This window comes from Lynx canadensis, chromosome B1 (genome assembly GCF_007474595.2).
Source record: "Lynx canadensis isolate LIC74 chromosome B1, mLynCan4.pri.v2, whole genome shotgun sequence".
Lineage (NCBI taxonomy): Eukaryota > Metazoa > Chordata > Mammalia > Carnivora > Felidae > Lynx > Lynx canadensis.
Window position 1 is genome coordinate 54,077,401 of NC_044306.2, and position 27,707 is coordinate 54,105,107.

Genomic DNA, 27,707 nt, shown 5'->3' on the forward strand with positions numbered 1-27,707 from the left:
GCGCCCTGCCAGCCACTCAGCCACAGGCTGAGGGGAGGCTCTGACCCGGGCAGCGAGTCAGGAAGGCAAAGATCGCGAAGCCTGGCGCCCCGGAGCGCTCAGCGCCAGGTGACACAGCCGTGGGCTCCCCGGCGCGGGCTTGACAGTTTCATCCCCGCCCACTCGCAGGAGAGCGCCCCGCCGGGCTGCACGCGCGCGCGCAGGGGGCCATAAAAGCTGCGGCGGCGCGGAGACGCCGAGCTCGCCCACCGCCCGGAGCAGCGGCCGCGTCATGCATGTGAACGGCAAGGTGGCGCTGGTGACCGGCGCGGCGCAGGGCATCGGCAGGGCCTTTGCGGAGGCGCTCCTGCACAAGGGCGCCAAGGTAAGCGTTGGCGCCCGCCCCCCTCCCCCGGGAAACGTGTCTTCCCACCCGGAGACTCGCCCACCGGTCAGAGGACTCCCGGCGAGCTCGGGGCGGGAGGGGGGGTGGGGTTGCTGCGCCCCAGGTTGCCCACCTTTGCCACTTTCAAAAGCTGCTGAGGCTGACGGTCAGGAGCAGACCTCGAAGGGGGTGGGGAGAGACCCCGAATTTTAATTGCAGAGTTTGAGGTCCAAGAAGGGGCAGCGTCCCGGTGTGTATTTACTGTTCGTCCGGCTGTTTGTTTCACAAGCTGCGCAGAACCTCGATTCCTCTGCTCTTTATAGGTAGCGCTGGTCGACTGGAACCTTGAAGCAGGTGTAAAGTGTAAAGCTGCCCTGGATGAGCAGTTTGAACCGCAGAAGACTCTGTTCATCCAGTGCGATGTGGCTGACCAGGAACAATTGAGAGGTAAGAGAGGGGAATCAGTCCCATCAGCACGGAACATGCCTTGAACAAGCAACAACCTGAAGGCAGCCCGGGCCAGAGCGCCAGCTTGGGTGCAGGCATATGCAAGGCTACCTCCTGGAGAGCAGCTATTTAATAAGCTCCAAGGCTACCTCCTGGAGAGCAGCTATTTAATAAGCTCCGAAAGATAGCTTGGACTGTTATGTTTCCTGCCGACATCCCCATAGCCATGAAAACTAAGAGGGGGAAAACCAAGCCTGTTTGAGAAATCTTTTATTTTATTTTTTTAATTTTGGCAGCACGTAATGTAATCAAAATTCCTTTGTGTATTCAAAGACCGTGCTGCTACAAGGATTATTTAATGATTGAAATTGCAGATGGAACTTGGAAAGCTGAAGTAGGCTAAGGGACTGTGGCAAACAACTTCTTCCAGAATGCTGGAAGATGCAGAGTTCAATGACAACCAAATGTGGCAATGTTTCCTTTTAAACATACTAGAATGCAAGATCAAGGATCATCATCGCAGACGTGCTAGATGCAATCAACCAAATGTTCTCTCTGGGTTTTCCCCTATGAAATGGTACTTTAAAAATAATAATAGCTCTACTGCAGTGTTAGAATCACAGAAGAAAAGTTTCTATCAGACTTTCCTCAATGCTTTCCTGTTTCCGTCTACTCCCTTAAAATAGACCCATCTACTTGTGAGAGATCAAGGACAGTATTGGCACGGAGACTAAACAGAATTGGTCATATGGAGGTTTGGTAGATCTGCATGGAAAATATACATTTTTTTCTGGAAAAAAAAACCCAGAAAAATAAAATATACATATTTCACAAAGTTTTATTGGAAGACTGAGTAAATGTGGGGCACATCTTTAATGAAAGGGCCAGAAATTTTCCATAAAAGTCATGCTAGTTCTCCTGTTCTTAAAGAACACTGGATACGTGAATTTCTTTGAAAGTGTTGGGCTACTCTGTAGGAGAGTAAAGATGGAGTGGTACATTAGAAGCGGGTTTTCCCCTACTGTTAAAGGAAATTGTTCTATAGGAAATTATGTAATTAAATCTGAAAATGCTAAGACTCACAATATGACTTACAAGCTTGAGTAGAAGAGATCTGTGAACACAGTGCTAGTGGAACATATTTTGCAAGAGGGTAAAGTTTTGTTGATTGTGCATGATATTTTGGATCAAGGATAAAGTCGTGCCAGATCCCAACATCCATGCTGATGAAATAGGAAACAGTATAGATCATCTGAAAGCTATTTCTGCCTGAATTTATGTAGTTTCACATGTGACATTTAACCTTAATTGTTTTGCTTCCCAGTATTTAAAATTAGTATCTTGGCTGTAAACACATTCCTTAAGGATTGTGGAGGAAGAAATTCAGATATAGGAGTGACCAGGAGAAAGCATGTTGATCGTGAGAAATCCACACATTGTCTGGACATCAGCATTTATTTGCATTTAAGGAACACATGGCCTTGACTCTTCCAATTTCAGGATTTAATTCTGTCTACGAGTTTTGAAATTGTTTAGGTGGCGGCCGAGGGAGACTTCATTAAAATCATAAAAATACAGAGGTGAAAACTGTCTTAGAGATGATCTAGACAGAATTCATTTTGCCAATGAAAAAAATAGTGTGGAGAATTTAGGTAAATTACAGAATGCCTCAGCTTATAAATGTCAGCAAGAGCTTAATCGTAAGCCCCGTGAGCCCCAAATTCAGTGGTAGATCAGAAAGAGAATGATGTATTATATACTGATATGGGCAGAGTGTAAGGTATGCAGTAGAGACCAAGATGAGGGAAGAAAAATTAAAGAAGCAGCTAGACTTACATACTTAACGACCTAAATCCTATAAGATGAATGTGGGGTTTTGAATTTTTTTTCCTAACGTTTATTTATTTTTGAGACAGAGAGAGACAGAGCATGAACATGGGAGGTTCAGAGAGAGGGAGACACAGAATCTGAAACAGGCTCCAGGCTCTGAGCTGTCAGCACAGAGCCCGACACGGGGCTCGAACTCACGGACTGCGAGATCATGACCTGAGCCGAAATTGGCCGCCCAACAGACTGAGCCACCCAGGTGCCCTGAATGTGGGATTTTGAAGAGTAGAACATGCTTAGGATAGATGCAAAGACAGATAGATAGATAGATAGATAGATAGATAGATAGATAGATATTCCTTAGATGTTTTCTGCTGGAGGACCTTTTCCAGAATCAATTTGACATTTTAAGCAGTTTAAAAATTCCATGAAAAAGTAAACAGCTTTTATTTTGTTGTTTTCTATTCCAGTATGGTAAAGTACTGTAAATAATGGCCTTCGTGATATTTTTGGCAATTAGCTTGCATGGTGATTTACCCACTTGGGAACTGATGAGCCCGTGTTCCCCCTCAGTATGTCTCGTGGTTGTTAGTAATTCTAGATTTCGTTTCAATCAAAATAAAGTTTCTGTGACTTTACTTTTTTCAAGGAACTCATATACTGACCTCAAGACCAGAGAAGACATTTCTGTCATGTGGAAGAACAACCCCAATTGTTATCTGTAGTCTCAAGTAATAGAATTAGAACCAATGTTAAAAGGCCCAAGGAAACAGTTTAAATCTATAGAAGTATGTCAAAAACTGCTTTGATGATAAAGCCAAGTGTGAACTGGCTAAGGAGGGTTTGCAAGGACTGGATATGTGGTTTGACAATGCCATGAATGACTTTCATGCCTTAGCATCTATGTGGGCTTTACCCTGGTTGAACATAGCTTTTATACAAACTAGGAATACAAAGCAGCAATAATAGTGAGAAAGAGAAAAGAATGAATGGCACATAATTCAAGTTGCAGTACCCAAATCAACTGAATGAAGTATAAATGCTTTTACTTCCTGGGCTATTAAAACTCTCTGAAATGGCCATAATGGATCTGAATACACAAGAAGACTTACGTTTAATATTACACTTTATAAAGATAATACAGCTTATTGAGAAAGGATGTTTGTCATAGTCTAAGCCAGAGAGCTTCAATAATGTCTTAAAGACAGACTGATACTGGCTGCCCAGATTCATTTGTAAGAGCTCTTAGTTTAGGATGCTCGGTTGTCTGAAATTTACTTCATTAAATTAAGAACTTCAGGGGCGCCTGGGTGGCGCAGTCGGTTAAGCGTCCGACTTCAGCCAGGTCACGATCTCGCGGTCCGTGAGTTCGAGCCCCGCGTCGGGCTCTGGGCTGATGGCTCAGAGCCTGGAGCCTGTTTTGGATTCTGTGTCTCCCTCTCTCTCTGCCCCTCCCCCGTTCATGCTCTGTCTCTCTCTGTCCCAAAAATAAATAAATGTTGAAAAAAAAAAATTAAAAAAAAAAAATTAAGAACTTCAGTGTACGTACAGGTCATCTACAGACCTTATTAAAGTTAAGATTCTGATTCAGTAGGTCTGTGGTGGTCACAGATTGTGCATTTATAATAAGTTCCCAGGTAATGCTGATTGATGTTCCTGGCTCACAAACCGTACTTTGAGAAGCAAGGCATTAAGTCACTATCTAAGAGTGTAATTTTCATTATAAGAGTGAATACATGAAAATTGATTTCAGGGCACAGGGTAGGACTGAAATGTATATATGGAAAACAAGAACATATCTATATAATGTCTTCTTTTTGGGGGGCACCTGGGTGGCTCAGTCAGTTGAGCATCTGACTTCAGCTCAGGTCACGATCTCGCGGTCCGGGAGTTCGAGCCCCGCGTCGGGCTCTGGGCTGATGGCTCAGAGCCTGGAGCCTGCTTCCGATTCTATGTCTCCCTCTCTCTCTGCCCCTCCCCCGTTCATGCTCTGTCTCTCTCTGTCTCAAAAATAAATAAATATTAAAAAAAAGTTTATAATATCTTCTTTTTTTTAATTAGATACTTTCAGAAAAGTTGTAGATCACTTTGGAAGATTGGACATTTTGGTCAATAACGCTGGAGTGAATAATGAGAAAAACTGGGAAAAAACTGTGCAAATTAATTTGGTAAGCTATCTTAGCCATGTTTTTACTGCCTGAACTTATTTTTTAAAAATGATGCTTTTAAAGGAAAAAAAGGTTCTTACATTCATGAAATCAATACAAAAACCTACAACGTAGAAAAAGGGAAGTTACAGAAAGCTAGGAAAAAAAGCATTTCCTTTTACAAATAGGAAGATATTTGAGACATCTAATTATGCAGATAAATCTGTCTTAAAATCTTCAAAGGAAATATAAGAAAAAAAAAACCCACATAGTTTATTGCGTAACTTAGTAGTTGGCAAACTATGACCCACAGGCTCACCTAGCCTGTCACCTGTTTTTGTATGACCTGCAAGCTAAAAATGAGTCTTATATTTTTTAACGGTTGAAAAAATGTAAAAAGAAGAATATGAAGTACATAAATATACGAAATTCAGATATCAGTACCTATATAGTTTTATTTGAACACAGCTACAGTCATCCATCTGCATATTGTCTGCGGCTACTTTTTGCTACAACAGCAGAGTTGAATAGTGTGACAATGACCTTGTGGTGCACATTGACTAAACTATTTACCATCTGGCCTATTACAGAAAAAAAATCTGTTAACCGTGGCTTAACTTACTTAAAAACTAAATCATTTTTAAAAATGTTTTATGTTTATTTATTTTTTAAAGAGAGAGAGAGAAAGTGCAAGCGGGGGAGGGGTCCAGAGAGAGGGAGACACAGAATTGGGAGCAGGCTCCAGGCCCTGAGCTGTCAGCACAGAGCTGACGCAGGGCTCGAACCCACAAACTGGGAGATCATGACCTGAGCCGAGGTTGGAGGCCCAACCGACTGAGCCACCAGGGTGCCCCTGAAAACTAAATCTTAATTTAATTCCAGAAATTTAACAGAAAATAAGGCTAAAGGGACTGTGAGACTTTGTAATTATTAAGATTTTTATCTTGAAAGTCAGTATGTGTGTACGTGTGAGTGTAATTTCTACAATGTTTGATGATCGTTTAGGTATTGCTTAAATTACAAAAATGTCGAATAAAGAAATAAGATTTGTTTTATCCACTGTATTACAAGGTTGTTGGGTATCTCATTTTATGAACACACTTGACATAAGGTATTGGGATTTAGTAAAACTTAAACCTTAGCCAAACAAGTTGTCGGAGCTAAGCTGTAGGGGGGGTCATCCCGCCCTTGGTAAGGCCACTCGACTAGTTTTGCAAAGCAGGGATGTGTAAAGTACAGAGAGGCCACTAAGTGTGTTTAAACATACAAGGAGTGGCCCCCTCCTTCATGATACCCTCCCGGGAGATGATAAACACCTTAAAAACAGGAACTGAGTTATGTTTTTGCTTTCTCTCTTTCCTTTCCTTCTTTCTTTCTCAGTAATCAACACAATATCTTGAAGATAGTGCTTAGTCGGTAAATGTTTGACTTGAATCTACATTCCCAGGAGTGATTGCTTAACAATAGTAACTTGGTGGGAGTAATGAGAATTATACTACCTCACAAAAGAGAGGAATGGGCGAACACTCTGATAAGGATACAGAATTGCTCCCCAAACTTGACAGATGCCTAAAGTCCTTTAACCAAGAGTGAAAGGTGCTGTTTTAAGATACAAACAGGGGTGCCTACGTGGCTCAGTCAGTTGAATGTCAGACTCATGACTTCAGCGTGGGTCATGATCTCAAGATCAAGACCCTCCTCCCCAAGCTGGGTGTGGAGCCTACTTAAGATTCTCTCTCTCTCTCTCTCTCTCTCTCTCTCTCTCTCTCTCTCTCCCCCTCCCCCCCTCCCTGCCCCTCCCCCATACTCTTTCTCTCAATCTCTCTCTCTGCCCCTCCCCCATATACTTTCTCTCAATCTCTCTCTCTCTCTAAAAAAAGAAAACTAAAGTACAAACACTCTCCTAATTCTTTTTAAAATTTGTTGCAGGTGTTCCTAGATATCATGAGATTTCAAAAGAACTTTAAAATGTTATTTGTCACGTTTCCCCCATATCTTTCTGGGATATATGTGTATGTTTAGAGACCTGTCAACTTTTATGTTATATTTGTCTCTTGCTGACAATATACTGTGAGCTCTTATTTTTAAAGCCATATGTGAGCATATCTGCATTGTATATTTGTGAATTTAAGCCACTTTTATTTTTTACCCTTCTTCTGGAACTTATTTCTTACACTTTAGTTCATATTTTAAATTTACTAAGTTTTCTTTTTGTTTTTGATCTTTTTCCATTCCTTTCTTTTTTTTTTTTAATTTTTTTTTCAACGTTTATTTATTATTTATTTTTGGGACAGAGAGAGACAGAGCATGAATGGGGGAGGGGCAGAGAGAGAGGGAGACATAGAATCGGAAGCAGGCTCCAGGCTCTGAGCCATCAGCCCAGAGCCTGACGCGGGGCTCTAACTCATGGACCGCGAGATCGTGACCTGGCTGAAGTCGGACGCTTAACCGACTGTGCCACCCAGGCGCCCCTCCATTCCTTTCTTAAATTCCACTGGATACCTCTGAATTTTTTTTTTGCTGTTAAGAATATTTTATTAATCTTTGGTGGTTGCCCCTGAGTTACTATGAACCATACTTCATTATATACTTTGGTTGCCAGTTTTTAAAAAAAAATGAATGTACAACCATTTGAGAACTGCAGGAATACTTAAGAATACATTTTTATAAACTTGATGGCACTTTCCAAAACCACATAACGTGGCAAGAATTTCTTTGAACTGAGTTCTGCTAGTGAAAAAGCACAAATCCCACAGCCATTTTCTCCCTGAAGCATCACTACTGATATTTTTAATAATTTCATCAGTGCTGTCTACAGATATTTTATAGATAAAGTTCACTAGGGTATAAAATTCCATATTTGTTGTATTCATAATGGACAGCTACTGTGTCTCTCTCTGAGAAATCAGCTGTCAGAAAGCAGTGTGCAATGATTAGAGCCAATATAAAGAACATGAAAATAGTGAAGAGATTATCTTAAATAATAGGATTCAAATTGTCTATCTTCATCTGACTGAGAGGGAATGTTTGCTTTAATGTAGCCTGGGTGAATAAACACTTGCTGCATGCTAGAAAGTTCTTACATTATCTGCAAATAGAAAATTCTGGAAGACCAGGAGAATTTTATTTGGCTCCTTTGTCTACAACTCACTCTCCTGGATCCTTGCTCATTGAAATTATCTGGCATTTATTTTTCTTTGGCCTCTGCTGACATAGGCCACTCCTTAGTTTAACTCCAGGAACTAATATTTGTTTAATTTTACATCGAGAGAGCAAGATATAACCTTTGTTACCTATATATAACTCGAAAACATGTTACTTCCCTTCCTACCTTCAACACCCATTTCAAGAGTAGATTAGAATCTGACCAATCATTATCCTTCCAACTTGATTATCTCTGTTAGTATAATGCAAATATTTGTGTTTGGTTTACATAACATATATTTTTTTTTTAGACTCTGAATGTAATTTGCCTCCTTTTACAAGATCCTGTGTGTGCTTTTGCATTTTTCTGTGCTCCTGTCCCTGTCAAGAGAAGAACCCCTTAGTTAAAGAACCTTACCACATATCACTCCCTCTTCTGGAATCTTGTACAACATTATTATACCATTCTTAGAAAGGCTTACAAATTTAAAATTTTCATTAGAATTATTTTTTATACCCATGCACTATATGCCAGTATACTCTGAGCTCTTTCAGGGCACAAAATTTGTGTTTTGTGTACCGAGTAGGTGTTCAGTGAATGCTTATTGGATAAATAAACTGTCATTCGATGATATTTTGCATACAGGGGTATTCATTTTTGTGTTTTAATACACTGTTGGGATTATTTCCTGATATATCAGCGTTGCCAGGCTGTATCATCTGTCCTTCCACTTTTCACTCCTTACCAGACTTACCCCTTCCTTATCCTTAACTCCACAGATCTCACCACTCTCCCCACACAAGAGGTACATTAAACCTCTTCCCAGTCTTTTGTTCCCACAAGGCTAGTCTGTGCCTCCTCCTTCGTCTGGAGCCAACTGTGCTATCTTTATTTCGAACGGCTCAGAGCTAAGAATGTTCAGGAAAGAATGAATCTTTTCATAACTATCAAAGATTACTCTGGCAATTGGGTGGAGGTAGACTTGACTTTGAGAACTGGTAAGGCCATTTTGTGATGTAATCCTTTTACTCTTTGACCCTTTAATATGCCTGACTAACTTCTTCCCGTTCAGGTGGGATTTCATAACCTAATTTGGACACGTGACTAATGTATATTGAATCCCTTAGTGTACTCAAATAAAAACTAAACAAAATAGATAGCTTATTGCTATTGATTATTTTTGTCAGACGTACACGGGTTGACTAAAGATTTGCACTGGAAAGGTCAGTCAAGACTGGATTCAGTCAAAAGTAGATTCCAGCCCTGAATTTAGAATGTGTGAGCTTTTATTTCATTTCTGTGGTCTTGGGTTTCACGGTTGTAAGAGGATGGGGATAATTTCCTTGCCACGAAGGATGGTTACACTTAAATAAACCAGAACTTGCACGAAGTATCCAGCACAGTGCCTGAACATAGTATTCACTCACTAAATTTTATTTCTCTTCCAGATTGTAAAAACTTACATTGTTTTCATCGGCACAGTCTGATTTCTATATGAGGTTGATTTCTTTGCCCTTCTCTACCTCTAAGGAAAAGTTGAGGAGGTAGATAGAAATGTTGTCAAACGTACTCCCTTTTCTTGGTTCCCAAGGATGTTAATTACGAATTAAATTAGTAACTTCTTTCTGTTATTGCCACTCAATAATATCTAAAGGTCTAGTTGAGCACTAATGGTTAGGCAAAACTTGCTAAATTTTAAGTAGTGCTACAAGGGGAAATATAATATTTACTGCATAAATGAGTAAAAATGGGAAAAGACTGGACACAGAGAAACAAAAGATAAAAAAAGGATTTCAGGGAAAAAATGGTCATCTATTTTAGTATTTCTTGAGAATTGGGCTGGTGAAAAGACAAGAAACCTGAAAGGCAATGTTTCATGATTTAGATGACAGAATTTTTTAAATTAGAGGTAGAATGTAGCACAAGAACCGTAAACTAAAAGGAACCCCAGATCGGAGGAAGAGAAGGGAAATGATAGATTAGGAAATTTCAGTAGCGAATACACAGGCATACGTGTATTATATGTATGTTATAGAAATATATATGTAATACATAACGTTGTATGTTATATATAATACATTATGTATCTATAAACTAAGAAGACATAATGTCTGATAAGAAGAGTTAAACAAGTAAGCTACTACCATTTATCCATTTATCTTTGTTACAGGGGAAATTACAAGTGGTTTTAACTTATAGAGTGCTTTAATCTGTGGAAAAAACTAATTTAAGATCTGGAATACAGTGCAATTATAATTTTGGTTTTACATATAAAAATTGCTTGTAACTAAAAGTATGGAGTAAGCATGTGTTAATTAGGTCATTTGGTCACTAATTGAATTTTTATTCATATTATGTGAAATTAGACACAGGATATACTTTCTTTCTTTCCTTTTTTTTTTTTTTTTGAGAGTCAAGTACAAAATGTTTTGAAGGTCAAGTACAAAATTGAGGGTACCTTGGGGCGCCTGGGTGGCTCAGTTGGTTAAGCGTCCAACATCAGCTCAGGTCACGATATCACATTTTGTGGGTTTGAGCCCCCATCGGGCTCTGTGCTGACAGCTCAGAGCCTGGAACTCACTTCAGATTCTGTGTCTCCCTCTCTCTGCCCCTCCCCTGCTTGTGCTGTCTTTCTCTGTCTCTCAAAAATGAATAAACGTTAAAAACAATTTTTTTTTAAATTGTACCTTTATATAATGGACTGAAATCATACTATAGACTCCAGCTACTTTGTGTTTGTAGCTAGAGCATGTCTGTAGTTTTCATTTTCTTATTTTCCCCTAGATGCTTGGTATTATAATGACCAGATCTATGTGGTATATAAACATTGCCAAGGGACAAGAAAGATATTTAGAATTTAACAAAAAAAAAAAAACATTTTATTCTGTGGTTTCCTAATATTTCATTTAATATATTGTCTGTATAAGGCAGAGATTGTTATAGGAAAAGAGGTCAAATATCCTATATGCCCCAGCCAGAGCATATCAGACCCTGTTTTGTAGATTTATTCTGAGAACACTTTCATTTGAAAAGTTACTCAATTTTTAACCTGATACTGGATGGGAAAATAATCCTTTGTCCTCCACCACCAAAGACCTGGAAATAAATCTTCCTTCTTTAAAAAATTAAAGCTTAAATATTCCCAAACTGTCTAACTGGCTGCATCTTGTAGATGTTGAAAACACAAAAGCAGGGTGTCAGCAAAGCTGTAAATACCTGAGAATAAAAGCATAGCGCCAATATGCATAAATAGAAATTCTGTCCAGACATGCTAGAGACTTAGGCAGAAACTACCAGAATCTGACTGACTTCAGTAATTTCAGCCATATACATTTTTTCCTTCTTATATAAACCATCAATGTTTTGGGTTTCTTTTCCTTTTTAAAGGGAATCATGGGGAGATTTTTACTCATTCTCCCTAAGCCTACTTAATATCAAACTGACATGTGGCTTAAGTGAATAGAATCTTCAATTTACTTTTTTGTTCTAGGACTACTGTTAGGTAGAGAGGCAACATTGAAAGCTTGTTAAGAAAACTCTAAAAGGACTTTAAGGGAAAAAAAAGGGTAAACACCAACGTATGCCCTCAGTTTCAGGCTCATTACCTATTTCATCATTATCTTTACAGTCTCGTAAAGAATGAAAAAAGTAGGAATAAAGATGTCAAAAGAAAATATCCCCCTTCTAAAAGTCTAAGTCGGAAAGGAGAGCAGTTTTGACATCTAAAAGGGAAAATAAGGTTTCAAATATAAGTTTTGTATCACAAGTCACTCTGGGTAGTGGTGAATTCTTAAATGTCAGACTCCTGCAACAGAAGAGTTGCCTACGCGTGGAGATAGGTAACAAATCAGAGTGAACTCTCAGAAAGACGGAGCGAGAGTGAGGAGCGAACTTACGTGACAGACATGACAGAAGATCATCTATGTCCAGCTAACGGAAAAGTTGGGGTGCTGAAATTGGGTAAAAGAGTTACATGATCTCACACCACACAGGCTTCAGGATTGCTTAATACTGCAACACAGTGTTATCAGAACCTAGTTTCTTTTCATCTCTCTGGTCTGTCTTCCTTCGTGGAGGTTTCATCTTCAAGACACTGGTAATATAATGATTTAACCCAGCCATCACACCTTTATGAAATGATGAAAAAGGAAAAATGGAATCATTTCTATCTGGTTTTCTTAAAAGCAAACATTTTTTCGGTGACCTCCTCTCCCACCACTCCATCACCTACCTGGACCCCCCGCCCCCTTTTAGCTGACTGCTCTTCAGATCTCACCACCTAGAAGTGGGTCACCTACAGGCTCCTAAGCCAGTCACTGGCATAGAGAATGGGCTTTCTGTGACTGAATTAATCAGTATCTACCCTAAACCTGGGGAGATCACCTTCCTCTGCATTACATGGGGGAAGAAGTGGATACAAATGCAAAATAGGCTTTTCATTAGGAAAAAAAAGATGAAAACTGGGTAGGAAATCAAGGGTTTCCACTATTACAGATTCCCAAATCCAAAAGAATTAAACACAGCAGCTGAACATAAAATACCTGGATCTGAAAACCTTACGCTAAGAAGGGTAAATACATTGTGTCCAATATTTAGAAAAGAAAAAGAATACTATACACAGTACGGTATACACGAAAGAATGCTGTAAACTGTGTACTGGAAGGTGCTGCGAGTTGAGGTCAAGTGACAAAACACCACGGGTATACAACTTTATTCATAAAACATCAGGCGGGGCAGTAAGTGAAGATTTGCAGAGATGTGACGGGCTCCACAACAGTAGGCAAACAAAGGAGAATGCAGTCAACGACTAGCTTTTAAAAAAGGCAAGCAGTCACTTGAAAAAGCTTTCAGGGGTAGTATTTGCGGAAATCTCCCTGGGTATCTGCAATAGCAATAAAAACTTTGCTCTGTGACTGTGCAATGAAGTATAATGAATAGCTTTTCCCATTTATGCCTCTGGATTAGGTTTCTGTTATCAGTGGAACATATCTTGGCTTGGATTACATGAGTAAGCAAAATGGAGGTGAAGGCGGCGTCATTATCAATATGTCATCTTTAGCAGGTAAGGACAGTTACTACATTAATAATAATTTCCTATTGGTAATTTGGACCACAAAAGTGAATCTTCAGAGGATATTCATTATCAGTTCAGGTTTGGAATTGAAACTGTGCTTAATAGTTTTGTTGTTACTGGCTCTATGGGATTTTCTATTGCGTAATGTCAGAAGTTTGAAGTAAATGTTTATTTCTTTTAATTAATTAATTAATTAATTAGAGGGTGAAGTGAGTGAGGAACAGAGAGATAAAGAGAGGGAAAGAAAATCCCACTAGAGGGAGGGAGAGAGAGAGAGAGTGAGTGAGAAGCGGGATTCACCTGACTCGAGGCTCATGTTATACCCAACGTGGGACTCGAACTCACGAACTGTGAGATCATGACGTGAGCCGAAGTCAGATGCTTAACAACTGAGCCACCCAGGCGCCTTATGTCTATGATTTTAAACTGTGACTTTTCAAGTTCCCTTACTGTGGCACTAAGCAGTAAGGCACATGAAAGCATCTTTGACAGGGTCAAAAGTGCTAAAACACCATTAAGGTATCTCTACTCCCCTGTGACTTTAGAAAGAGAATAGAACTTAAAAACACGGCACATACGGTTGTTGGGATCTGTTGTGGGGGAAGCCAGATTTTACTTGTAGTTTCTCAGGGTCTCTGGCTGGGCCTGAGAATTAAATTGACCTAAGACAGATTTGCAGGAAAAAAGCTTGTGGATTTTTATATGTCCATGAGAACCCCTATGGGAAAACCGAGACCAAGGATAGCTAGGCCTAAGCGTTTATAAACAAGGTTGAAGGTTGAACGAAGAAAGGTAATTGTGGGAAAGTGACTAAAATATATGGGGGGCCTAAAGGAAGATAAGAGTTATTTTAACAAGCTCTGTACAGATTTCCGTTGGCCTCAACTCCCCATCTCTGGTGATAAGCATGTTTCTTTGCCATGTGCTCTTGCCTAGGAAGGCCCTATTTTACATGGGAGTTGTAGCACCTGCTTTCAGGAGGAGGAGGAGAGGTCAGAGTACCCTTCTTGTACCTGCTGTTTTTTCAAGTGCCCTTAGGTCAAAATAACCCTTATGCCAAAGTGCCCCGTTTGGGGTGAACTGTTCCGCCACCCATCAATGCTAAACTGCTATAGTAAATAGACCCAAACATGTAATGGCTTAAATATAGTATAATCTTATTCCTCACTTATATATCAGCCCGGGGCAAGATCGTTGTTGCCAGGAACCTCTTCTATATGCAATCACTTGGAAAGTCAGGCTGGCAGAAACCCTTTGGCATGGAGCTTCCACAGTTAGGCTGGCGGGGGGGGGGGGGGGGGGGGGGGGGGGGGACTCCTTTCTCTGCAGCAGAGAAAAAGAGAACACCGAGGAGGCAAAGCTTCTTTTCTAAAACCCCAGCCCAGTAACGGCACACCTCACCTCTGTTCATGGCCCAGTACAGGATTTGATCTCCTGGCTCACCTAACTCCAGGGGAGTCTGAGCATGTGGTGTAGCTATGCGCCTAAGAATGGATTTCAGTAGACTGCTAATCATCTTTGCCACAACGTGCAATCCCAAGCTACGTTTTATTCAGAGCAGGAGGCTCTAATACCATCTGATACCATATTACTCAACAGTAGCTAGAATATTTGGCAGCAGCTTTTTGAGCCACTTAACCAGATGACTTTACTTTTAAAATTCTAGGGGGAAAAAATCATCAATGGTTCTTGAGTAGTTCAAATGAGATGACGAAGTCTTAGAAGTCTGGCCATTATTGAGAGCAAGTCTCAATTATTCGGGTCCAGGAGTAGTGAGACTGTCTTAAATTATCTGGTTGGTTTCAGTGAGTGTGGTAATTGTAGGGGTTCCCCATCTCTCCCCCTTCTGCCCCACCTGCCCGTTCCGGTTGTATTTCAGGAATCCGTTTTGGCGATGCCTGTGATCACACCGGAGTCTGATTCTCTCCGTCTTTACCTTCTCCTTCCTCTGAGAATCATTGTCAGATGGCCCTTAAGCTGCAGCAACCGTGCCCCCAGTGGAGACCTAGAAACCTCCTTCCTTACAACTTTTCCAAAGCAGACTAGCATCTCATTTTCTGGGTTGCTGAAAGACAAAATGACATCTCTAAATTTATTGCAGAACTGATGCTATAAATTTTTCAGGGTAACCGGGTTATTTTTCCTAATGCAACATCTCCTTATAAATGATAACACTGCAACTCTGAGGATACAGTAAAAGGTGACAGCACGGACCACACTTACAAGAGATATATGGCCTAAGGGAAGGCCACGTTTTAGATTCTGGGAGGCCGAAACCCTGGAGTCAAATTGTCAAGGCCACATACGCACTATTTTAAAATGAAATTATAAGGAAAAAATACACAAATGACTGGAGAAGTAACAAGAAGTATTTAATATTTTATTAAAAACAGAAACTTAGAGGGGGGCACCTGGGTGGCTCAGTCGGTTGAGCGACTTCGGATCAGGTCATGATCTCACAGTTTGTGGGTTCGAGCCCCGTGTCGGTCTCCGTGCTGACCGCTTGCTCAGAGCCTGGAGCCTGCTTCAGTTGCTGTGTCTCCTTCTCTCTCTGCCCCTCCCCCGCTCACGCTTTGTCTCAAAAATAAAATAATGTAAAATAAATAATAAATAAATAAAATGTAAATAAATGTGAAATTCTCAAAAATAAATGTAAAAAAATTTTTTTTTTAGTTACAAAAGAATCGAAACTTAGGGGCCCCAGGGTGGCTGAGTCAGTTTAGCGCCTGACTTCCGCTCAGGTCATGATCTCACAGTTCATGAGTTCAAGCCCCACGTAGGGCTCTGTGCTGACAGCCTGGAGCCTGCTTTGGATTCTGTGTCTCCCTCTTTCTGTGCTCCCTCCCCCACTTGCACGTGTGCTCTCTCTCTCCGTCTCTCTCTCTCTCAAAAATAAATAAACATTAAAAAAATTTTTTTAAATAAAAATAGAAATGTAAAAAAAAAAAACAAAAAAAAAAGTGGGCTTTTTTTTCACCACCTGGGGTGGTGATCGAGAGATAATTCCATGGATTGTGTCTTAAAGCCAACAGGCTAGAAAAGCTTGTTGAGCCACAAGCACTGTACAGAGAGCCCCTCGCCCTTCTGCCACTAGAGGTACTTATGTCATTCCCGGGAAGCCTGCAAGGCTCCAGGGCTGGATCAATTTAGGACTCTGTGGGAGACATTCTATACCATAAGGGGAGGCTTGCTTGCATCAAAGTAAGTGTGAATAGCAAAATGCAATGTAGCACTGTCTTTTATCCAATAAAGACATTTAAATGTGTTAACACTTCACATTCATTGAGCACTTGCTGTGTATGTGATACTGTTTTAAACACTGCGTGAGCATTACCTCATTGAATACAACAGACGTGAAGTAGATTCCGTAATCCCCATTTAGTAGATGAGGAAATCAAGGTAGGAGAATTTAAGGATCTTGCACAAGTGTATATGGCAAGGAAGCAGGGAAGCTGGAATTCACATGCAAGCAACCTGCTACAAGACCTCTTCTTTTTTAACCACTAGATTATCTATCTCTTCTCTCTGGGAGTTTGTTAATTTGTCTCTCCATCCACCGCCATTTTGGCCTCACTGTGAAGTAAAAGAAACAGAATTCCTATAACTTGATTAAGCCAGGGAAACTTCTTGAGGCCTGGGCACTGCTCTAATCTAAAGACGACAAGACTAAACCCCAGTGATATCTTAAGCTTTTGCCCATTTGACACACATAGTAAAGCCCTGAAAACGTTTGAGGAGCTTACCAAAGTCGCAAGTCAAAACACATCACTGAGAAGAACAATTTAAGGATTATAATTAGACGTCCACTTGGCTCTCTTGTCTAAGAGCTTGCTCTATCACACTACCCACCCCAGGGTATTCTTTCTCTCCTTCCCTACTTCAGGGTCAACATTTGGAACCGTGTGTGGGTCTTTCTCTAATTATGCAGATAAGACAGTGATTAGATACCAAAATCAGTGATAAGATCATTTGGGTTTTAAATTGCCTTTCTGGCACTCTTATAATTTAAAGAATATCCTAACCTTCCTAACTGCATCTCTGCCTAATATTCCTCCCAGCCAGCAGGGTAACTCTATTTATAATGGTTAAGTAGTTTATCTTTGTCCATTCTGTATGACTCGGTGTCTCCATCCTTGTGAAGAAAGGTTCATAATGCCTGACCACCATACCTGTTGCCTTCCTGCTATTTGTCGCTGGCCAGTCTGGACAGGCCCTGCCACCTCTCCTCCCACCCGGGCTTTGTCATTAAGGTACTTTCATCTGACAAACAGTATTAAGATGTACGATCTTGTATTTTGTCCACTCACCAAGCGCTTCTATTCTTCCCATAATAAGAAGAGTTCGATAAACATTCAGGATTTTGTAATGGTAGAAAAACAGAACCTCTCAGGTGTCACACTTTCCTCAGAAATGTGATAAAAACTTGTCTGCCCTTGAAGTCACAGCATGATGGGAGAGGCCAGATGACCAAAAGAGTCTTTGAGGAATTACCAGAGTCAAAGTAATTTTTTTTTCCAGTTTTATTGAGGTATAGTACACAAAATGTAGAAGAAAGCATTTCTAACGCTTGCTTCCTCTGTGTTTTCCAAAAGTGCTTTCCGAGCTTTCTCTCCTCACAGATTTTTCCTCTTTTCCCCCTTACTGCTCACTCTATGAAGGGAATAGCTTTGGGTCCTGTTGAACTCAACCAGTCTTTCCTCACGGTCTCTTACATAGATTCGGTGGAGTCCTTCACTGTCAGTAAAACCTTAAGTTGAAACACTGGTTTGGGCAGAGAAGTTAATGAGTAATGACCACTGACGCAGCCCAAGTATCAAATGCAATTAATTAGTTTAACAAACAGGAGTAAAGCGGAGAGTGATCCCTCAGCGTACTGAGGGAAGGGTGTGCTCCATCTGGAAGCTCCAGAAGCTGTTCTGATCACTGTTAACCACATAGACTCTTCCGTAGGAGTTTTTGTCTATAAACGTAATATAGAGAGCTGAGCTCATTTTGCCACATTCATCATTAACTATTAAAAATTTTTTTTGAGAAGAACAGGGTGACGTCTGGTGTCATGCAGGTAATTAACCAGCTGTGCTCTGAGCCTAGGACATCCTGTAAGAGTCAAGTTTGCTTCTTACGTAGTTAGTTGCTTCAAACAGAGGGAAGGACAAAGCAGTTGTCAGAGGAAAAGCAGTCCCCTTGCTAATCCTGCTTCCACCCGCCTGCATACTCAGCTGCTGAGGTCTTTCACTGGGGGCATTCTCTGTGCCTCTGACAGTCACTCAGTAGCATTTTGTGAGAGATCCTATTAGGGTTTTTTTTTTTTTTTTTTTTTTTTTTTTTTTTTGCGAAGATTGAAAACAATAAATAAGAAAACTTATTTTCTGAAAACATTTAGAGTCTCAAGGAAATACATGAGCATGTCTTAAATACCAGCCCAGTAACACTTATTTGAGGCATACGTTTCATCTAAAGGAGTGTAATTAGCTTGCCATTTGTGTTAAGGTGGATGTGCCAAAGTTACCACTTTAAGCAACAAATTCGACTTAATCATACATACCTTGGGCATGTACAGAAAGGCAAATAGGGATGTGAAAGTAAAGAGGCAAAATTTCTGCCCGAAGAGCCGCATATCGGTATCTCTAATCAGCATGGCAGAAGTCAATAGAATGACATAGACTTTTTAAGCAGAAATGTGATATCGAATTGCAAGGCGCTGGGATTCCCATGGCCTGAAGAGTGGTAGTTGGACTGGAATGTCGCAACAGACCAGAAATATTGGGTGACTTAGACTACTGATCACCTTCTTTCATCTCCAAGCCAACAGTAAAAAGAATCAGGTGGTACCACCCTCTGCAGTATTCTTTTTTTTTTTTTTTTTTTTGAATAAGTGTTTGTTTATTTTGAGAGACAGGCATATATAGAATGAGCAGGGGAGGGGCAGAGAGAGAGAGGCAGAGAGAGAGAATCCCAGGAAGGCTCCCTGCTGCCAGTGCAGAGCTTGACGCAGCCTTGAACTCACAAACCAGAAGATCATGACCAGAGCTGAAACCAGGAATCGGACACTTAGCCAACGGGGCCATCCAGGCACCCCAGAACTAATAAAGTTGATTCTTAACAAACAAAATTACCTTTCCGGAAAGATTTTCATTACAGAAGGTGCAGTAGTTTTATGGATGCTTACAACACTTTTGATGTCCTGTCACACATGCAAACGTGACTTGTTAATGGCGCACATGATACTGATGGAAAAAAGCAGCATCAGATAAGGTGTTCTGTTATGTGGAAGATCGCATATAATGAGGAGGTGCACCGACTACTTGGGTCAGCTGTCTCCACCAACATAGATAAACAGATTCTCATCACTTCTTCCTTCTCCCTCCTCTTAGAAGAGCGATGGTTGAAAACAGAAAGATGGGTAGATGTTTTCTTTTTTGATCGTAAAGAAAACGCGAGGGGTTCAGACTCCTGCTTTTTTGGCTGAGCTGCTGAGCTACAGTTTCGCATGTGAGGATTGGTGTCCTTGGATTCTCAGTTTGTTTTCCTAAGTGGAATTTCTTCAGCACTTCTGTGTAATCTATTTGACATGGCTTCTGTCCCTTTGAAAGGAAGTATGTTTGGTGATTCAGTACAATTGCCTTGTCTGAGCAGATTTGCAGTTTTTTACCTTCTATGAGATGTAGAGGTTACAGCTATCTGTTGTAAATATGGGCAGAAAGAATATTAAAGATAGAAGAACTGATGTGGAAATGGAAAATGTATTTTTCTAAGTGACTTCCTTCTATGTTCTGTAATTGCATATGTAATTTTCAGGTATTTAAAATTTTTTTTGTAATTATCTCATCCAGTCATTCGCTATTTGGTGTTATTATCCTGAGTGTTTATAGAAAGCATTTATTTTGTGGGTAGAATTTCTCCTTCCATTGATTTTTTTTTTAACTTTTTTAATGTTTATTTCTGAGAGAGAGAGAGAGCGAGCAGGGGAGGGGCAGAGAGAGAGGGAGACACAGAATCTGAGGCAGGCTCCAGGCTCTGAGCTGTCAGCACAGAGCCGGATTCGGGGGCTGAAACTTACGAACTGTGAGATCATGACCTGAGCCGAAGTCGGACGCTTAACCGACTAAGCCACCCAGGCGTCCCTATTGAATCTTTTTCCCAAATGAATCTATACTTAGGGTGGACATAAACCTGTAAGTAATTAGACCTATTATGTTTTGGAGAGACTCATTTTGCAATTCTATAAGTCAACTTGCATCATGCTGGGTCTAGACTAAGGATTAAAAAAACTATTCTTTTTAAATAAAGTTTATTCTGAGAGAGAGAAAGAGAGAGAGAGAGAGGGAGGGGCAAAGAGAGAGGGAGAGAGAGAATCCCAAGCAGGTTCCACACTGTCAGTGCAGAGCCCAGTGTAGGGCTCGAACTCATGAACTGTGAGATCATGACTTGAGCCGAAATCACAAGTTGGACGTTTAACCGACTGAGCCACCTAGGTGCCCCAGTATAAGGTATCCATTTTTAAGCACAAATAATAGCTTTCTCTCTCACAACATTAAACAAAACGTCATTTCTTTAGAGACTGCTATCTCATTGTCATAATCCTTTGTTTTGTTGTTGTTCTTAAATCCTTTAACATGAATACCCTGTGCATATCGGTATTAATTTGCAAGATGTTAAAAACCCACATTAATTCCAGCCGCTGGCCAGCTAGTTACATTCGGGCAATATTTCCTTGAAGTTGGATGACTGGCAGTGATCTGGCCTTTCAGCACTGGAGGGACTCATTTCAATAGAGTATATTTTAAATATGCTTCCCTGTGCCTTGTACTTGAAACAGACTAAACACATAGATCTCAAATGAATGTACTTCTGTAAATCCTCTTGAATTAGGATTAGCAGCAGCCCACGGTTCACCAGGGTTCAGAAACCCAACCAAGTTAGGACATTGTACCAGATTTGTGGCATTGTAGTTCAAAAATATACATTTTCAGAAAAAGATACAATGTGGAAAAATAAGTCTGTAAAATGAGATTTGGGGATCTCATTTGGGGATCATGATACAGATCTCTAACCCACCCTTCCTGTTCGAAACATAAGAAGTAACAGTTAAGATCTATATATGCTGGGAAGATTAAAAAAAAAAGTCTCCAAATTAACTGTGGCTTGCCTAAGTGACTGAAAAATAGAATTCTCTTAACTTGTAATACCCCCAAACTGGAAACGATCCAGGTATCTATCAACATGTGAAAGTATATGCAATTGATGGGTATATTCTTACAGTGGAATAGTATTCAGAAAAAAAAGAAAAGAAAAGAAATTAGCTATTGATACACACTATGACGTAGGTAAAGCTCATGATTATCCTGGGTGAAAGAAGTCAGGCTGAAAGAGTTTACAATATGTGATTACGTTTATATAAACTTCTAGAAAAGGAGGACTGTAGTGACACAAAGCAGATCAGTGGTTGCCTAGAGCAGGGAAAGGGGGGCAGGAAGCAGAAGGAAGGGGTGACAAAGGCACAAGAGGAGACTTTTAATTGATGGATGTGTTCATTATCTTGATTGTGGTCATGGTTTCATGGGTGTTTACATATGTTGGAACTTATTGAACTGTGCACTTTATGTAGTTTATTGTGTGTCATTTATGCCTTCATAAAGTTATAAAAAAAAGGACACAATTTCTGAGTGTCTGCTATTGATTTATACAGCCTTTGATCTGATATCAAAAAGCGAAAGCAAAGCACAAGTCAACATTTTGCAGGATCGCAGTGAAAATGTCATTATAATGGTACAAGATTCATAAAACCAAGTGCCGCTTTAAAAATGGAAGCAAATTTTTCCCATTCTGGTTGCATTTACAGTTGTGCCTTTAAAGAGAAGTATATGTTTTGTGCTTGCCTGTTTAAATGGAACCCACTTAACAGTACTTGATTTATTTCACTTCTGTGATACTTTGAACCAGCTTGGGTTCAGAAGTTCCGTACCTTCACAGAAGTTACAAAAGTCCATTTCAAGTTCATCTTTGACAACATTTATGAACAGCGCCCTTGTGCTTTTTGTCTCTGTGGCTGCGCCAGCTTTTCTCTGCCTACGGCTCCTTCTGCATTTCCTACAGTCCGTGGACATGGTCCTACCACCAACTGCCTTTATCTCTTAGACCTTTAAGGAGGGTCAAAGCCACGACTAACTCAGAAGAACAAGACGCAGCAATGCCTGGCTGCACCTGCTTACTCCCTTTATCCCAGAGTCCTGATACATGGTGATACACAGTCCTGTGTACACGGTGGAGGCATCATGAATTCTTGGTGGCTGACCTTAATGAACTTAATTAACTGACACATTTTACTAAGCCTAAAAACAAAAAACAAGAAGAGAACCACATGTTATAATACTTTGAGGTCACTGGGTGGACGCACTACGTGTGATCTACCATCCTCAGGGATTTAAAGTGCTCTTGAGCAAACATACTTTATAAATTGAGACCTGGCAGGCACCCAGGGAGTGGTTAAGGTCTGCATTTAGTGCTGAACTTTGGCACAACACACTCAACTGATTGGCGGTGCTCTGGGACTAGTTAGCTGGGTGGAGATGAACATGTCTCAGCAGAATAATTTAGTATTATTAGCATGACATTTGATATTAATAACATTATAATAATCAGAGATCCTGTCCCTTGACTCAGAGAAGTCACAATGTTAAAAATGTTAAAATGAGTTAATGGAAGAAATTCGTTAAAAACTGAAATAGACAAATGGCTCTAGTTGAAAGTTTCACTATTGATTAGAAAATCGACAATTCTGAGAAATAAACTTGGTAGTAGTACAACTAGAAATAGAATTTGATTGTTCAGGAAAAGGTTTTTCCTGTTGTTTTGTTTCTTTTGGGGGGTTGTGCCCAGAGGTAGGGGGACAAAAGATGCTGTGCGTGCTACAATACTATTTCTGCAGGCCATGAATTTAATCATGCATTCGAATAGTTACTACTGTGCATATGTGGAAAATTAAGCCAATTCTAAAATTGCTTGAATTCTATTAGAGTGCGTAATTATGAAATGAAATAAAATGGAATCATACATTTTTAGTTGTGGCTTGCTCTTTCTTTCTTTCTTTCTTTCTTTCTTTCTTTCTTTCTTTCTTCTGGTTTTCTTTCTTTCTTTCTTTCTTTCTTTCTTTCTTTCTTTCTTTCTTTCTTTCTTTCTTTCTTTCTTCTGGTTTTCTTTTCCTAAGTCATGGGCAAGAAGATCTAGGCATCTACTACAGATATAAATCAAATGAAGTTACTTTGAATTTTCTTAAACACTTAAAGGCATCATTCAGTACAAGTGGTGATGGGGAAATACATACTAATTTATAGCAAGGACAGCTAATCTCCATATCTCGCTTAAGAAATTTAAACTTCCTCAGCCATTTGCAAGTCTTACAAATATAGAATATATACTTTTTAAGATCCAGCCTTAAAAACTGAAAATTGATGGTAACTTACTGGAATTTAAAGATGATTCCGTTTGTGATTTGTTTGTTTATTTACTTATTCTTGAGAGACAGAGAGAGAGAGAGAGAGAACGTGAGCAGGGGAGGGCCAGAAAGAGAGGGAGGTACACAATCCGAAGCAGGCTCCAGGCTCTAAGCTGTCAGCACAGAGCCTGGCGTGGGGCTCAAACTCAAACCATGAGATCATGACCTGAGCTAAAGTCTGACGCTTAACTGACTGAGCCACCCAGGCGCTCCTGTTTGTGTTTTAGATAACACTGACTTCTCTTGACAGAAGGTCAGGGAGACAGAAGGGCTTACATATCACTCTTGACTTCATTCCTAGGCTGTCACTTATATACCATAAATTCTGGACAGTGTAATAGAGATCGTGGAAGGAAGGAAAGTTGTCCAATAATGATTTTAGTGTATTTTGTAGAATAAGCTTAAAATAGAACAGACCCAAATTATCCATGTGCATAGCAGCTATTTCTTGGTTTTTGTCTGCTTATTTTTTAGTTAAGTTGTTGAAATTTTTTGTTTGTTTCAGGACTCATGCCTGTTGCACAACAGCCTGTTTATTGTGCTTCAAAGCATGGCATAATTGGATTCACACGCTCCGCAGCGGTGAGGATGTAACAACTACAGTGTCTCCTTTTCTCTTTCTGTACCTGCATGAAACATGAGTTCTAGAAAGTAGAGGGGAATAAAATCAGAATTCAATACATCTGGATTAAAAATAGAAAAATAAACTATCCTTTAATCTTTATTATAAAAAAGAAAACGGTTCTCAAGTCACATCAAGGGGCAAATGAAGACTAGATCCTTTTCAAATGAAGTCGGTCCTAAACACAGATGTGGTATTGAAAAATCTCCTAAGGGCAAAAACTGGGAAGGTACTCTTTATTTTTAAAATTGGCTCCAAATTTAAAAATTATTAACTTTAGCCCTCCTTGAGTAGAATATGCAGTGTGCCCCAGATATTACTTATCACTGGAAATATGACAAAAAGGAGAGCCCGGGGGCGGGGGGAGTGGCGGGGGGAATAGGCATTTACCAGAGAGAGTAGTCAAGGGGGATGTTTCCATGGGGGCCTAGGGTAAGAGGTGCACAGAGCTTAGAAGAATATTTTAGGCCTAACTGACCACATGCATTGATGGCATGAAGTGAGAATGCTTGCCTTTTTATAATAACTGAAAAAAGGCCATTTGAATGGAACCTGAGGAGGAAGGGGAGAGTCGGAAGTAGGAGCCAGATGAAAAGCAGCTTGTGCGCCACAGTAATGAGCTTAGATTTACTCTAAATGCAGCTACCAGGGGGTCTTTTATGCAGAGGAGGGACAAGATCAGGTTTCCATTTTCTGAAGACCATTCTGGCTACTGTTTAGAGAATGTATTAGGACAAGTATAGAAGAGAATAGGACAGTTGGGAAAGTCTCTGCACTGGGCAGAGGAGGTGAGACAAAGAGAGGAGGCAGACAGAGATAAGAGATGGTGAGAGAGGAAATAGATGCATGAACAGTAGATGTGCAATCAAAAGGGAAGACAAGCAGCTCTCCTCCTCTTAATTCAAATTGATTGGAAATTTTTATTTACTTTGCAAAGACTTACTCTGTAATTCAACTTTCAGTGAACGCATAAAGCTATTACAAAACAAAGCAAATCTGAAATACCAGAAACTCCCTCTTTACAATGACAAGAATGGACAAGAATGGACACCTGTACAGTCAGTTCACTCGCAAACACTGAATTAGAGAATACTGAACTGTTGCTCCTAGGAGAAATACAGGGTTACATTCTTTCGAGCCTCTGGTCGCAGCATTTTTGATCAACCATCCATAGCCTAGTTTAAAGATATTTGTATTTAAACACATCTTATTTAATGTGTATTGTGTTCAATATGTATTATAGTAACATGACCAACAGCATTTATGCCTCATGCCTGCATCAGGCTTATCTAACACATGTAGTTTCTCTATAAGGCACATCACAGCCTTCCCACACTTAGGAACACCAAACGGCACTTCACCACTAGGCTTGGGAGTCATTTTAAATAGCCAAGTCACCAACAAAAGGCACAAAAGTGAGAAAAACATGGACTAAATATATCACAAAAGGACCTTTGTTTATAAGAGCTGAAAAAGAACGAAGTGCATCTTTTTTGATCTTAGCTGAAACATTTGTGTATAGCAACTCACATTTCCCACTGCTCTGTGCCTGTCCATAAATGACCCCAAAAGCTCTATGACTTGATTTTGGAGGTTACAAGAAAGCAAATGGAATGGAAAAATAATCGACTGCATTTTGTTCTACAGATACTTTAAATAAAATCAGTAGGTGAAAAATTAAGCCAAAGAATGCTAGTCTGAAAATACTTAAATTACTTTCCAGATAGTATGTATTATCAAGAGTATCTTTAGAATCCATCAAAGTCGCAAACTTTCCACTAACAGTATTTTTTAAGGAAATGTTCTCTGTTCTACAACCCTGATCTTTGAAAGCAAACCTGAGATATTAATTCTGAGCATTAGCTTTTTACATTTGGGTTCCTGCAGAATTCAGTAGATAAGATCAGCTTAAATAATCAAGTATTTTCAGGAGTTTCCCAGTGAAACTAATTTTTGAAGAATTAATTAACTGAGGCTTTCAGGAATTCATTCAGCATTTTAGGTATGTATTCTTTTGCTTTCTGCTACCAGTCAACCTTACCACTGTCATTGTCCTGTAGCTAGAAGGATATCTGACTAGCATTTTTCACTTCAGACTCTTTGAAATGGTTTTAATTATCAGTGTGCCCCATGGTATACATTTACAAAGCTTGAAACCTGCAACCTTCTACTTCTCATCAACAGATGGCAGCTAATCTCATGAACAGCGGTGTTAGACTGAATGCCATTTGCCCAGGCTTTGTTAATACACCCATCCTCGAATCTATTGAAAAAGAAGAAAACATGGGACAATATATAGAATATAAAGATCACATCAAGGATATGATGAAATTCTATGGAATTTTGGAGTAAGTACTTATTTTCCTTTGTACTGTGGTTAAAGTACTATCTAGTCTTAAGTGATAAAGAGGGGAAAAATAACCTTTTAAATTTGAGAAGCTAACGCCAGCTTTGACGTGTTGGTTCAGCAAACTCTCAAAAGAGAATTTTTTTTTTTTCTGGGCTCCTGAACAGAATACGTTTACACATTATGAATTTTGAGATACAGTCAGTGCATCGTAATTGCCTTCAGCCATGATGAGATTTTTTTTTTTTTTTTTAATGTGAGGCTTTTGGAAGCAATGATACCTTTATCTGACTAAATACCAAGAAATATTCACATTTGCCTCCTGTGACATCTCACATGGCCCCTTAACTCCAACCATTTTCATAAGAATCAACACACATGGTTGGTGAATAGTGTCTGTGTTTGAGCAGTTGGGTTTCACAGCGTGGAGTCGTAACTATCAGGTTGAAGGAATCCGCCCCCCCCCCCCCCCCGCCCGATATCAAACCCTGGTTCTATCTCTGACCAGAAACATTATCTCTCAACCTCTGGGTACCTCAATTTTCTCACCTATAAAATCGAGACAACACGAAAACAAACAGGGGACTTTTGAAAGGCCATGAATACATTGATACATGGAAGGTACTTAAAATAGCACCAGATAAATAAGAGATGTTCAAGAAGCGTTATCTCTAATTCTTCGTGATTCGATTTTAAGACCCTTTTCATCTGATTAAGTCTAAGATCTGTAAGCTCGAGGGGAGAAAATAATAATTGTCTCAATGTAAACAATAAGCCCCTAAGTTCTTCCTGTCAAAATGACAGGGTGGGCAAGGAAATGTATGACTAAGGTTGTCATATAATTAAGTTCATATCAAATTGAATAAAATAATGGAGGTAGCAATAGCTTCATGACGTGCATTTCCCTAATACTTGTTAAAGCTAGTAGATTCTCCAAAAACAATTCAAAATGTAGTGATAGTTATGCCTCATACTGAAATTTAAAAAAAACAATGTTTCCTTTCTTTTTAGCCCATCAATGATTGCGAATGGATTAATAACGCTCATTGAAGATGATGCTTTAAATGGAGCTATTATGAAGATCACAACTTCTAAGGGAATCCATTTTCAAGACTATGAAACAACTCCATTTCATGCAAAAACTCAGTGAACATCTTCTAGATCAGCCATAGCTGAAAATAAGAGCTAATGACTTCTGTTAGAACATATCTTCATTTGAATATAGCTTTTTAAAGGAAA

General features: G+C 39.8%; 1 protein-coding gene across 1 annotated transcript; it reads left to right on the plus strand.

The window, feature by feature from the left end:
• On the plus strand, positions 1–27,707 carry HPGD (15-hydroxyprostaglandin dehydrogenase). The gene is made up of 7 exons (XM_030312735.1): positions 1–364; positions 688–811; positions 4,700–4,806; positions 12,896–12,992; positions 24,005–24,081; positions 26,306–26,469; positions 27,480–27,707. The coding sequence occupies exons 1-7, from the start codon at positions 272–274 to the stop codon at positions 27,616–27,618; spliced, it is 801 nt and encodes a 266-aa protein (XP_030168595.1). The 5' UTR covers positions 1–271; the 3' UTR covers positions 27,619–27,707.